This window comes from Anomaloglossus baeobatrachus, chromosome 7, assembly GCF_048569485.1.
Source record: "Anomaloglossus baeobatrachus isolate aAnoBae1 chromosome 7, aAnoBae1.hap1, whole genome shotgun sequence".
In the NCBI taxonomy this organism is placed as follows: domain Eukaryota; kingdom Metazoa; phylum Chordata; class Amphibia; order Anura; family Aromobatidae; genus Anomaloglossus; species Anomaloglossus baeobatrachus.
In genome coordinates, this window is record NC_134359.1 from 88812788 (window position 1) to 88826728 (window position 13941).

At 50.8% G+C, this 13941-nt stretch overlaps 2 protein-coding genes across 2 annotated transcripts in view; both read left to right on the forward strand.

The window, feature by feature from the left end:
* The window catches only part of LOC142245109 (lanosterol synthase-like), a 122586-nt gene that overhangs the window by 105918 nt on the left and 2727 nt on the right, over nt 1-13941 (forward strand). Inside the window, exons 19-21 of the mRNA XM_075317441.1 lie at nt 9546-9626; nt 10100-10264; nt 13259-13337. Of these exons, the coding sequence (XP_075173556.1) occupies nt 9546-9626; nt 10100-10264; nt 13259-13337 (325 nt within the window). The remainder of the gene's footprint in view (nt 1-9545; nt 9627-10099; nt 10265-13258; nt 13338-13941) is intronic.
* Nucleotides 1-13941, forward strand: part of PCNT (pericentrin) — a 432670-nt gene that overhangs the window by 30432 nt on the left and 388297 nt on the right. The gene's annotated exons all lie outside the window — the stretch shown is intronic.

Below are 13941 nucleotides of genomic sequence, written 5' to 3' on the forward strand. Positions count from 1 at the left end.
ACCTAAGAGACCTCAGCAGAGAAAAATCCAATCGAGGTTTCGGTCCTTTCGCCCCTCCGCCAAGCCCCAATCCTCTTCGTCCAACCGGCCGGAGAAAGGCCGGAGGAACTCCTATGCGTGGCGGTCCAAGTCACGCCCCCAAAAGGCCGCAGGAGGCACTGCCTCCAAGACGGCCTCCTCATGACTCTCGGCCTCACCTAGCCACATCCTCGGTCGGTGGCAGGCTCTCCCGCTTTGGCGACGTCTGGTGGCCACACGTTCAAGACCGATGGGTGAGAGACATTCTGTCTCATGGTTACAGGATAGAGTTCAGCTCTCGACCTACGGCTCGTTTCTTCAGAACTTCCCCACCCCCCGCACAGGCCGACGCACTTTTTCAGGCAGTGGACGCTCTAAAGAACGAAGGAGTTGTGATTCACGTTCCCATTCAGGAACGTGGTCGCGGATTTTACTCCAACTTGTTCGTGGTGCCAAAAAAGGACGGGTCATTCCGTCCCGTTCTGGACCTCAAACTGCTCAACAGACATGTGAGAACCAGACGGTTTTGGATGGAATCTCTCCGTTCGGTCATCGCCTCGATGTCACAAGGAGACTTCCTAGCATCGATCGACATCAAGGATGCTTATCTCCATGTGCCGATCGCACCCGAATATCAACGTTTCCTGCGTTTCGCTATCGGAGACGAACACCTCCAGTTCGTCGCATTGCCCTTCGGCCTGGCGACAGCCCCACGGGTTTTCACCAAAGTCATGGCATCCGTCGTGGCGGTCCTGCACTCTCAGGGCCACTCGGTGATCCCCTACTTGGACAATCTCCTAGTCAGGGCCCCTTCTCGGGTGGCATGTCAACAAAGTCTTACCGTCACTCTGGCGACTCTCCAGCGATTCGGGTGGATCATCAATTTCCCGAAATCCAAGTTGACGCCGACCCAATCACTGACTTACCTCTGGATGGAGTTTCTGACCCAGCCAGCGTTAGTCAAGCTACCGCGGGACAAACAGCTTTCTCTGCAGGCGGGGGTGCAATCACTTCTTCGGAGTCAGTCACACCCCTTAAGGCGCCTCATGCACTTCCTGGGGAAGATGGTTGCAGCTATGGAGGCAGTGCCGTTCGCGCAATTCCATCTACGGCCACTCCAATGGGACATTCTTCGCAAATGGGACAAGAGTTCGGCTTCCCTCGACAAGAATGTCTCGCTTTCCCTTGCAACCAAAACATCACTTCAGTGGTGGCTCCTACCCACATCTCTGTCTCGGGGAAAATCCTTCCTACCTCCAACCTGGGCCGTGGTCACCACGGACGCGAGTTTGTCAGGTTGGGGAGCGGTTTTTCTCCACCACAGGGCTCAAGGAACCTGGACTCCAATAGAATCGTTCCTTCAGATCAATATCCTGGAGATAAGGGCAGTATATCTAGCCCTATTGGCTTTCCATCGGTGGCTGGAGGGCAGACAGATCCGAATCCAGTTGGACAACGCCACTGCCGTCGCCTACATCAACCACCAAGGCGGCACTCGCAGTCGTCAAGCCTTCCAGGAAGTCCGGCGGATTCTGCAATGGGTGGAAGTCACAGGCTCCACCATCTCCGCAGTTCACATCCCGGGCGTAGAAAACTGGGAAGCAGATTTTCTCAGTCGTCAAGGCATGGACGCGGGGGAATGGTCTCTTCACCCAGACGTGTTTCGAGAGATCTGTCGCCGCTGGGGAACGCCGGACGTCGATCTCATGGCGTCACGACACAACAACAAGGTCCCGGCCTTCATGGCACGGTCTCAGGATCACAGAGCTCTGGCAGCGGACGCTTTAGTACAGGATTGGTCGCAGTTTCGACTGCCTTATGTGTTTCCCCCTCTGGCGATGCTACCCAGGGTACTACGCAAGATCAGGTCCGACTGCCGTCGTGCCATTCTCGTCGCTCCAGACTGGCCGAGGCGGTCGTGGTATCCAGATCTGTGGCATCTCACGGTGGGTCAACCGTGGGCACTTCCAGACCGCCCAGACTTGCTGTCACAAGGTCCGTTTTTCCATCTGAATTCTGTGGCCCTCAACCTGACTGTGTGGTCATTGAGTCCTGGCTCCTAGCGTCTTCAGGGTTGTCTCAGGATGTTATTGCCACCATGAGACAAGCCAGGAAGCCAACGTCCGCCAAGATCTATTACAGGTCTTGGCAAATCTTCTTATCCTGGTGCTCTGATAACGGCTTTCCTCCATGGCCGTTTGCCTTACCCACATTCCTTTCATTCCTACAATCTGGAATGGACAAGGGTTTGTCCCTCGGCTCTCTCAAGGGCCAAGTATCGGCGCTCTCCGTGTTTTTTCAAAAGCGTCTAGCCAGGCTTCCGCAGGTCCGCACGTTCCTGCAGGGGGTTTGCCACATGGTCCCACCTTACAAACGTCCGTTGGAACCTTGGGATCTTAACAGGGTCCTGACGGCTCTTCAAAAGCCGCCTTTTGAGCCGCTGCGGGATGTCTCTCTCTCCCGTCTTTCGCAGAAGGTGGCCTTCCTGGTGGCAGTCACATCACTTCGGAGAGTGTCTGAGCTTGCAGCGCTGTCATGCAAAGCTCCCTTCCTGGTTTTCCACCAGGATAAGGTGGTTCTGCGTCCTGTCCCGGAATTTCTCCCTAAGGTGGTATCCCCTTTTCATCTAAATCAGGATATCTCCTTGCCTTCCTTTTGCCCTAATCCAATTCACCAGTGTGAAAAGGATTTGCACTCTTTGGATCTAGTGAGAGCACTCCGGTTCTACGTGTCTCGCACGGCGCCCCTGCGCCGTTCAGACGCGCTCTTTGTTCTTGTCGCTGGCCAGCGTAAGGGCTCTCAGGCTTCTAAGTCAACCTTGGCTCGGTGGATCAAGGAACCGATTCTCGAAGCCTACCGTACTTCTGGGCTTCCGCTCCCTTCAGGGCTGAAAGCCCATTCTACCAGAGCCGTAGGTGCGTCCTGGGCATTGCGGCACCGGGCGACAGCTCAGCAGGTGTGTCAGGCAGCTACGTGGTCTAGCCTGCATACTTTCACGAAGCACTATCAAGTGCATACCTATGCTTCGGCAGACGCCAGTCTAGGTAGGCGAGTCCTCCAGGCGGCGGTTACCCACCTGTAAGAGGGGGCCGTTTTCGGCTCTTTTTATTGAGGTATTCTTTTACCCACCCAGGGACTGCTTTTGGACGTCCCAATTGTCTGGGTCTCCCTATGGAGCGACAAAGAAAAAGGGAATTTTGTTTACTTACCGTAAATTCCTTTTCTTCTAGCTCCTATTGGGAGACCCAGCACCCGCCCCTGTGCCCTTTGGGCTAGTTGTTCTTTTGTGTACACATGTTGTTCATGTTGAATTGTTCTTATGGTTCATGGTCTTCAGTTCTCCGAACATCCTTCGGATTGAATTTACCTAGACAAATTTATAAGTTTTCTCCTTCCTGCTTTTGCACCAAAACTGAGGAGTCCGTGGTCCACGGGAGGGTGTATAGGCAGAGGGGAGGGGTTACACTTTTTTAAAAGTGTAATACTTTGTGTGGCCTCTGGAGGCAGAAGCTATACACCCAATTGTCTGGGTCTCCCAATAGGAGCTAGAAGAAAAGGAATTTACGGTAAGTAAACAAAATTCCCTTTTCTTTGTCGCTCTATTGGGAGACCCAGACAATTGGGTTTATAGGCTATGCCTCCGGAGGCCGCACAAAGTATTACACTCAAAAGTGTTAAGACCCTCCCCTTCTGCCTATACACCCCCCGTGCTCCCACGGGCTCCTCAGTTTTTTGCTTTGTGCGAAGGAGGTCAGACACGCACAGCACAGCTCCACAGATTAGTCAGCAGCAGCTGCTGACTATGTCGGTTGGAAGAAAAGTGGGCCCATATAGGGCCCCCAGCATGCTCCCTTCTCACCCCACTCTTGTCGGGTGTTGTTAAGGTTGAGGTATCCATTGCGGGTACGGAGGCTGGAGCCCACATGCTGCTTTCCTTCCCCATCCCCCTCAGGGCTCTGGGTGAAGTGGGATCCTATCGGTCTCCAGGCACTGAGACCGTGCTTCATCCACAACTCCTATGGAGCCTGCTGGAAGGAGCCGGGTACCGTTCAGGGACATGGCCCTGCTACGTGAAGGTACTCTGTATCCCTGTGGGGACCGCGCACGGCAACACCTCAGCTTTGCTGGGTGTGCTAGTGCACCAGGGGACCGGTTTAAACTGTGCCATTACACACTCAGCGTCGCTGAGTGTGTTTATATGTAGGGACTACCGCGCTAACCGCCGCTGCCATGGGAAACTGCGGCGCGGCTGGGACTTGTAGTTCGCCGGGGACTTCGGCGTTAGCCGCGCTTTTACGGCGGCCACGCTTATACTCGAGTCCCCGGCTTGGCTTGCGGCCTAGTTTCCCTTTCTCCCGCCCTCAGCCCTGACAGGCAGGGGAAGGGCGGGACGCTGCACGGAAGAGCAGCACTGAGGGCTGGAGTATGATTTCCATACTCCACTCCCCTCACTGTGCACAGTGTGAGCACCTCGGCTACGCCCACGGCTCCCTCCTCTCGTCAGGACGCCGCAGCCATTTCCTGTCAGCTCCTACGACGCTGCAGAGAGGGACAAACCCTGAGAGACCCAGACACGGTCTCTGGTGGCCTCATAACCGCTTTAGGCGGATGGTAAGCAGCACCTGTGGTGCTAGCCTCATGGTGCTGTAGTGTACTGATACATTATTTGTTTTTAGTATATATTTTACACTGTATGAGCACAGTTCATTCTGGCTATATACCCTAGTGTGTTACTCAGGGAAAACAATAGCATGGCGCCCACAAAAGGCAGGGGTGCCAAAAACACAGGCTTATTATGCTGCCTGCGTCGCTTGTACGACCCAGCTGCCGGCAAGTTCCATTGACCCTCATTGTGTGCAATGTTCGGCCCCTGTGACACTTTTTCAGCCAGGGCCTCTGCTAAGAGGGGCCCAGGGGGAGCCACCTGTTGACACTGTCCTAGTGACGGGGACGGAGTTTGCAAAACTCTCTGAGACTATGGCTAAGATACTAGAAGCCTTGCAGTCCAGGCCGGTATCTCAGCAAAGGGACTCTGTTGAATCATTGTTCCCTGGCCCCCCTCAGTTGGACCACCAAGGGGTATCTCATACATCCCAGGCTGAGGGTTCTGACTTAGACCCCAGCCCCAGACCGACTAAGCGGGCTCGCTTAGAATTTCCCTCGACATCATATTGTTCAGGGTCTCAGCGAGGGGAATCTCTGGTTGATACTGTGGAGACAGCTGATCAGGATTCTGATCCTGAGGGCGCTCTCAATCTTAATACTCCAGACGGGGACGCCATACTGAACGTTCTTATTGCGTCCATCGATCAAATGCTGGATATTTCTCCCTCAGCTCCTCCGGCGGAGGAGTCAGCTTCTCTTACACCGAGTATGTTTCTAGACCACTCTGATTTCAGAGAGGCAGTCCAGAATCATCATGCTTGTCCAGATAAGCGTTTTTTCGAAGCGCCTTAAGGATACACGTTATCCTTTTCCCCCTGACGTGGTTAAAGGTTGGACTCAGTGTCCCAAAGTGGATCCTCCAATCTCCAGACTGGCGGCTAGATCCATACTTGCAGTGGACGAGGGGGCCTCGTTCAAGGATGCCACTGACAGGCAGATGGAGCTCTGGTTGAAATCCATCCATGAAGCTATCGGAGCTTCTTTTGCCCCAGCATTCGCAGCTGTATGGGCGCTACAAGCTATCTCAGCAGGTCAAGCAAAAATTGAAGCAGCCACATGCACGGCCGCGCCACAAGTGGCATCCATTACCACCCAGACCTCGGCAATTGCGTCTTACGCTATTATTGCTGTCCTGGACTCTGCGAGCCGTACGGCGGTCGCGGCCGCCAATTCGGTGGTACTCCGCAGGGCCTTGTGGCTACGGGAATGGAAGGCAGATTCTGTTTCCAAAAAGCGCTTAACCAATTTGCCAATTTCTGGCGACAGGCTGTTTGGCGAGCGTCTGGATGAAATCATCAAACAATCCAAGGGAAAGGATACATCCTTACCCCAGTCCAAACAGGACATACCCCAACGGAGGAGAGGGCAGTCGAGGTCTCGGTCCTTTCAGGGCGTGGGCAGGTCCCAATTCTCCTCGTCCAAAAGGTCTCAGAAAGAACAAAGGAACTCTGATGCATGGCGGTCTAAGTCACGTCCTTAATAGGCCACCGGAGGCGCCGCTAACAAAGCGGCTTCCTCATGACTTTCGACCTCCTCTAGTAGCATCCTCGGTTGGTGGCAGGCTTTCCCGCTTTTGCGACACCTGGCTGCCACAAATAAAAGACCGCTGGGTGAGAGACATTCTGTCTCACGGTTACAAGATAGAGTTCACCTCTCGTCCCCCGACTCGATTCTTCAGGTCATCCCCGCCTCACTAGCGAGCCGAGGCTCTTCTGCAGGCGCTGCGCACTCTGAAGGCAGAAGGAGTGGTGATCCCGGTTCCTCTTCAGCACCTGAGCCACGGTTTTTACTCCAACTTGTTTGTGGTCCCAAAAGAGGACGGGTCTTTCCGCCCGGTCCTGGACCTGAAACTGCTCAACAAACATGTAAAAACCAGACGGTTCAGGATGGAATCCTCCCGCTCCGTCATCACCTCAATGTCCCAAAGAGATTTCCTTGCATCGATCGATATCAAAGATACTTATCTCCACGTACCGATTGCTCCAGAGGTTATGGCTACTGTAGTAGCGGTCCTCCACTCTCAGGATCACTCGGTGATTCCGTACTTGGATACTGATCAAGGCACCCTCTCAAGAGGCATGCCAACACAGCCTCGACGCTACCCTGGAGTCTCTCCAGGGTGTCGGGTGGATCATCAATTTTAAAAAGTCAAATCTGGCACCGGCCCAATCGCTGACATATCTTGGCATGGAGTTTCATACCCTCTCAGCGATAGTGAAGCTTCCGCTGATCAAGCAGTAGTCACTACAGAAAGGGGTACAATCTCTCCTTCAAGGCCAGTCACACCCCTTGAGGCGCCTCATGCACTTCCTGGGGAAGATGGTGGCAGCAATGGAGGCAGTCCCTTTCGCGCAGTTTCTCCTGCGTCCCCTTCAATGGGACATCCTACGCAAATGGGACAGGAAGCCGACGTCCCTCGACAGGACCGTCTCCCTCTCTCAGGCGACCAAAGCTTCCCTTCGGGGTGGCTTCTTCCCGCTTCATTATCGAAGGGGATATCCTTCCTACCCCCATCCTGGGAAGTGGTCACGACAGACGCGAGTCTGTCAGGGTGGGGAGCGGTTTTTCTCCACCACAGGGCTCAGGGTACGTGGACCCAGCAAGAGTCCTCGCTTCAGATCAACGTTCTGGACATACGGGCAGTGTATCTTGCCCAGAAAGCGTTCCAGCAGTGGCTGGAGGGCAAGCAGATCCGAATTCAGTCGGACAATTCCACAGCGGTGGCATACTTCAACCACCAAGGCGACACACGCAGCCGGCAAGCCTTCCAGGAAGTCCGGCGGATTTTGATGTGGGTGGAAGCCACGGCATCCACCATATCCGCAGTTCACATCCCAGGCGTGGAAAACTGGGAAGCAGATTATTTCAGTTGCCAGGGCATGGACGCAGGGGAATGGTCCCTTCACCCGGACGTGTTTCAGGAGATCTGTTGCTGCTGGGGGGTGCCGGACGTCGACCTCATGGCGTCCCGGCACAACAACAAGGTACCAATGTTCATGGCACGGTCTCAAGATCCCAGAGCTCTGGCGGCAGACGCCTTAGTTCAGGATTGGTCGCAGTTTCAGCTCCCTTATGTGTTTCCTCCGCTGGCACTGTTGCCCAGAGTGTTACGCAAGATCAGGACCGACTGCCGCCGCGCCATCCTCGTCGCTCCAGACTGGCCAAGGTGGTCGTGGTACCCGGATCTGTGGCATCTCACGGTCGGCCGACCGTGGACACTACCAGACCAAACAGACTTGCTATCTCGAGGGCCGTTTTTTCCATCTGAATTCTGCGGCCCTCAACCTGACTGTGTGGCCATTGAGTCCTGGACCCTAGCGTCTTCAGGGTTATCTCAAGACGTCATTGCCACTATGAGACAGGCTAGGAAACCAACGTCCGCCAAGATCTACCACAGGACGTGGAAAATTTTCCTGTCGTGGTGCTCTGCTCAGGGTTTTTTCTCCCTGGCCTTTTGCCTTGCCCACTTTTCTGTCCTTCTTTCAATCTGGACTGGAAAAGAGTTTGTCGCTCGGCTCCCTTAAGGGACAAGTCTCAGCGCTCTCTGTGTTTTTCCAGAAGCGCCTAGCCAGGCTTCCACAGGTACGCACGTTCCTGCAGGGGGTTTGTCACATCGTTCCACCTTACAAGCGGCCGTTAGAACCCTGGGATCTAAACGGGATTCTGATGGTTCTTCAGAAACCACCATTCAAGCCAATGAGAGATATTTCCCTCTCACAACTTTCGCAGAAAATGGTTTTTTCTAGTAGCAGTCACTTCTCTTCGGCGAGTGTCTGAGCTAGCAGCTTTGTCGTGCAAAGCCCCTTTCCTGGTGTTTCACCAGGACAAGGTGGTTCTACGTCCGGTTCCGGATTTTCTCCCTAAGGGGGTATCCTCCTTTCATCTCAATCAGGATATCTCTTTACCTTCTTTTTATCCTCATCCAGTTCACCAATGTGAAAAGGATTTGCACTTGTTAGATTTGGTGAGAGCACTCAGACTCTACTTTTCTCGTACGGCGCCCCTGCGCCGCTCGGATGCACTCTTTGTCCTTGTCGCTGGCCAGCGTAAAGGGTCACAGGTTTCCAAATCAACCCTGGCTCGGTGGATCAAGGAGCCAATTATCGAAGCTTACCGTTCGGCTGGGCTTCCGGTTCCATCAGGGCTGAGGGCCCATTCTACCAGAGCCGTGGGCGCGTCCTGGGCTTTGAGGCACCAGGCTGCGGCTCAGCAGGTGTGTCAGGCGGCTACCTGGTCGAGCCTGCACACTTTCACGAAACACTATCAGGTGCATACCCATGCTTCGGCGGATGCCAGCCTAGGTAGACGAGTCCTTCAGGCGGCGGTTGCCCACCTGTAGGAAAGGGCCGTTTTACGGCTCTCTTACGAGGTATTATTTTACCCACCCAGGGACTGCTTTTGGACGTCCCAATTGTCTGGGTCTCCCAATAGAGCGACAAAGAAGAAGGGAATTTTGTTTACTTACCGTAAATTCCTTTTCTTCTAGCTCTAATTGGGAGACCCAGCACCCGCCCCTGTTTTTTTGTGTACACATGTTGTTCATGTTGAATGGTTTCAGTTCTCCGATATTCCTTCGGATTGAAGTTACTTTAAACCAGTTTATAATTCTTTTTCCTCCTTCTTGCTTTTGCACCAAAACTGAGGAGCCCGTGGGAGCACGGGGGGTGTATAGGCAGAAGGGGAGGGGCTTAACACTTTTGAGTGTAATACTTTGTGCGGCCTCCGGAGGCATAGCCTATACACCCAATTGTCTGGGTCTCCCAATTAGAGCTAGAAGAAAAGGAATTTACGGTAAGTAAACAAAATTCCCTTCTTTTTTCTTAGTTGAATGATATATTCTCATATTTCTCTGTGTCGTCCAGGTCCTGGGGTGTGTGCTTTACATATGGCATATGGTTTGGACTGGAGGCCTTTGCTTGCATGGGATATAAGTACTCAGATGGGTGAGTGTCATCTAGAAGTCATATATAAAGCAGACATATACGTACAAACAGTGTCTGATATTTTGGTTGTTTACTTATGTGCAGTCATTGTAAATGTTCCGTCATGCTGTAAGGATGAAAATTATTAGTCCAACTGATTAACTTTTTTTTCTCTACTGTCATTTTTTTGGTATTTTTAACTACAAAAACTACAATTTGGGTATAAGAAGTTGACTCTGACTTTTTCTATAGTCCTGATGAAGATGGAGAAACTTTCTTCGGTTCTGTTAATTTTAACAGGGATTTCAGTTACAAACATTCACTGCCTAGAACTAAATAAATGAATTGTAAAGCGCTGCAGAATATGTTGGCACTATAGAAATAAAAAGTATTATTATTATTATTATTATTATTATTATTATTAAAAGCTTAGGGTACGGAATGTAGCACTGGTGAAATAAATAGATTTCTACAGATTCACCTTTCTCTATTAGCTGCCCGGAGATCACCCGTGCCTGCGATTTTCTTCTGTCTCGCCAAATGGAAGATGGAGGCTGGGGCGAAGATTTTGAATCATGTGAAGAGAGAAGATATGTTCAGAGTGCCAGCTCCCAAATACACAACACCTGCTGGGCATTGCTGGGTTTGATGGCGGTCAGGTACGTTACAGCATATAAAATTATGGATAATCTGATACTTTACACTTACAAATGTGCACAGTCCAATGGTTAAAAGCTAGACCAAAAAATGTGCTACGAATATGGGCTTGGCGAATATCCTACTTTTAAAGGGAATTGGTCACTAGGTTTTATTACCCCATCTATGAGCAGCATAATGTATGGATTGAGGGCCTGATTCCGTTGATGTATAACTTGCCGAGCTGCGTGCTTCCAATTTAATAAAATCACTGTTTTATTTTCTGCAGATCTAGCAGTTTTTTTAATGTTGAGCTCTGTATAGCCCCACCCACCTCACTGATTGGCTGCTCTCTGTTCATTGAGAGGCCTGGATGCCTTTCTTGAAAAACATAAAATTACTGGTTATGTGCACTAGATTCTGTGATGGGGCGCTGATCCAGGGAACTAGTCTGATTGCCGTATGTGGAGTCAGGAAGACATTATTTACCCTCATGTTGTGCTTACCCTCTGCCCCATGGGGTGTTTTACCTTAAGGTTCCTTTACACGCTGCAACATCGCTAACGATATATCGTTGGGGTCACGTCATTAGTGACGCACATCCGGCGCCGTTAGCGACATCGCAGCGTGTGACACCTAGAAGCGACGATCAACGATCGCAAAAACATCAAAAATCGTTGATAGTTGACACGTCGCTCCTTTTTATAATATCGTTGGTGGTGCATGCCGCTGGTTGTTCGTCGTTCCTGCGGCGTCACACATCGCTGTGTGTGACACCACAGGAACGACGAACATCTCCTTACCTGTGTTCACCGGCAATGAGGAAGGAAGGAGGTGGGCGGGATGTTCCGGCCGCTCATCTCCGCCCCTCCTCTGCTATTGGACGGCTGCCGTGTGGTCAACGATCGCAAAAACATCAAAAATCGTTGATAGTTGACACGTCGCTCCTTTTCATAATATCGTTGGTGGTGCATGCTGCTGGTTGTTCGTCGTTCCTGCGGCTTCACACATCGCTGTGTGTGACACCGCAGGAACGACGAACATCTCCTTACCTGTGTTCACCGGCAATGAGGAAGGAAGGAGGTGGGCGGGATGTTCCGGCCGCTCATCTCCGCCCCTCCTCTGCTATTGGACGTCTGCCGTGTGATGTCGCTATGACGCCGAACGCACCTCCCCCTTGAAGGAGGGATTGTTCGACGGTCACAGCGACGTCGCTGAAAAGGTATATGCGTGTGACGCTGCCGTAGCGATAATGTTCGCTACGGCAGCGATCACCCAATGTCGCACGAACGACGGGGGCGGGTGCTATCGCTAGCGATGTCTCAGCGTGTAAAGCACCCTTTACACTGGATCAACATTTTAGGTTAGGGCGTGGGTTGAACTCAATGGACTTAAGTAGACTTAATGGACTTCAATCTTAGGCCTCCGTCACACTTTGTTTGCCTTTTTTTACACGTACCGGAGACACGTACACACGTGGGCCTAGGTAATCCTAATGTTTTGGACACACGTAAGTATTTTGTAATGGAACGTGCGTCCGTTCCGTACTTACGTGTGTCCGTGAGTTCCATACGCTGACATGTCAGTGTTTCTCCGGCAGCACGGGTGTTACACGGCCGGCACCCGTACCACACGGATGTAGTGTGGATGCGGGTCCGTGTGACACGCGCCGGAGAAACACACGTGTCGGGTTAAAAATAAAAAATAAAAAAAACACAAACTCACCTCCACCATCCCTGCAGTCTCTGCCGCGGCTGTCCCCTGCATCCGTTCCCCAGTGAATTTGAACAACGCTTCTTCTTCACTGGGGGCCGGAAGCAGCGTCAGCGGGGCGTGGCCTGTGCCGGACACTGTCATTCAGCACCACAGACAGCGCCGGAGGAAAAAGGTAAGGCGGGGCTTTCCGTTCTCCGTGTGTTATTACGTATAACACACGGAGAACACGTACGTGCCATAAACACGGCACACGGGGAACAAGCCACCCCTGTAACACGTACGTGACAAAAACGTTACATTTTGTCACGTAAGTGTGGCAGAGGCCTTAAACACTATGAAACTATGAATCAGGATCTGTGCCCCTACATTATGCTGCTCTCAGATAAGGTGGCAAAAACCTGGTGACAGATTATTTCTAAGGATCGTTTGTAATCCAAAACATGTCAGATGATGTACCATTTGTCTTTGTTCTAAGTATGTTTTTGGAAATATAATAATTTCTTTCAAGATTTTATGATGACCAGTGTAGGGTTTTTTTGTTTGTTTTTTGCATTGGAGAGTTTACAAGGTTAACAGTGCATGTTACTGGAAATATGGTGCCAATTTATGTGACCGCAATGTAGAGAATGGGAGTCATGTAGAGGACAGTCCGTTGTTTACTATGTGAGATCATGATCCTAATGTAATTTCATTAAGTAGATTAAAGGGGTCTTCCCACATTTAAGATCCCATCCCAATATGTAGTGGGTATAATAATAATAGCAAATACTTCAAATTAGAAATGTAGTATAGTTCTCCTGATATAGCCATGTCTCTTACTTCATCTGCAGAGAATTGCAGCTCAGGTATCAATGGTTACGTCCATTCATATAGTTACAGTTAGTTGTTCCTGGTCATAACCATGGATACTTAAGCTGCAATGCCCTGCACATGAGGTAAGAGACATGGCTACATCAGGAGAACTATACTACATTTCTAATTGGCGGTATTTGCTAATATTATTATTATTTGTCCTACTACATATTGGGATAGGATCTTGGAGATGGGAATAACCCTTTAATGCCACATTCACACGTCTGTCCGTCACAGTCCAAGCGTGGTCTGTCCTCGAATCTCCTGACCCGAACTTGTCAGGCTGATATATGCCTATGAGTCAAGATCAGAAGACCTGTGGACAGTCCATGGATCAATGTCCACACACAGATGTGTGACTGTGGCATGGTTTTTATGTGCTGCAGTGGATGGTGGGATTGCAGATGTGTGGTGTAAGCGTTGTTGTTGAACTAGCAGGTCTTTTGCAGGTTTCCCAATGTTGCCATTTTGGAGAGAGGAGTAAAACTGCTACTGGAGAAGCAGCTGAAAAATGGAGACTGGCCTCAGGTACAGCAGAAAATAGCAACACTGGAAATGCATATCAAACATGCTAAAGCGGCTTTCTTTCTAAGGCTTTCTTTAAAGTTTTCAAAGGAAATGCCCCAGTGTGATATATTATCACCCACCCCAGGTTTTAGCTTACAAATACTGAGGTAAAACCGCACCAAATACACAACGTGTGCACATGGCCTTACATGTATTTGGAGTTACACATGTACAAAAGAACAACATTTCTATAATGCGCTGTAAGTATCATCCGCTTTTGAGGACATTTTTTTTTCTCGATTACTTTAGTGTCTGTATTTGTGATTAAAAATTATTTTTGCAATTAGATTACATTAAAGGAAACCCGTCAGGTGTAATATGCACCTAGTACCACGAGCAGTTCTGTGTGTATATTGCTAATCCCTGCCTAACCGTCCCTGTATACACTAGCATAGATAAAGAGATCTTTAGATTAAGTCTTTCTAAAGATCCTTTATGATATGCTAATGAGACCAGCGACTAATCACAGCTGCATTACTTCCCCCGACTAGCTGCTCTCTTAGCATGTTAGCGCGCCTACAGGGGCGTGCTAACATGCTATTCAATGCCCATCGGCATGGACGCG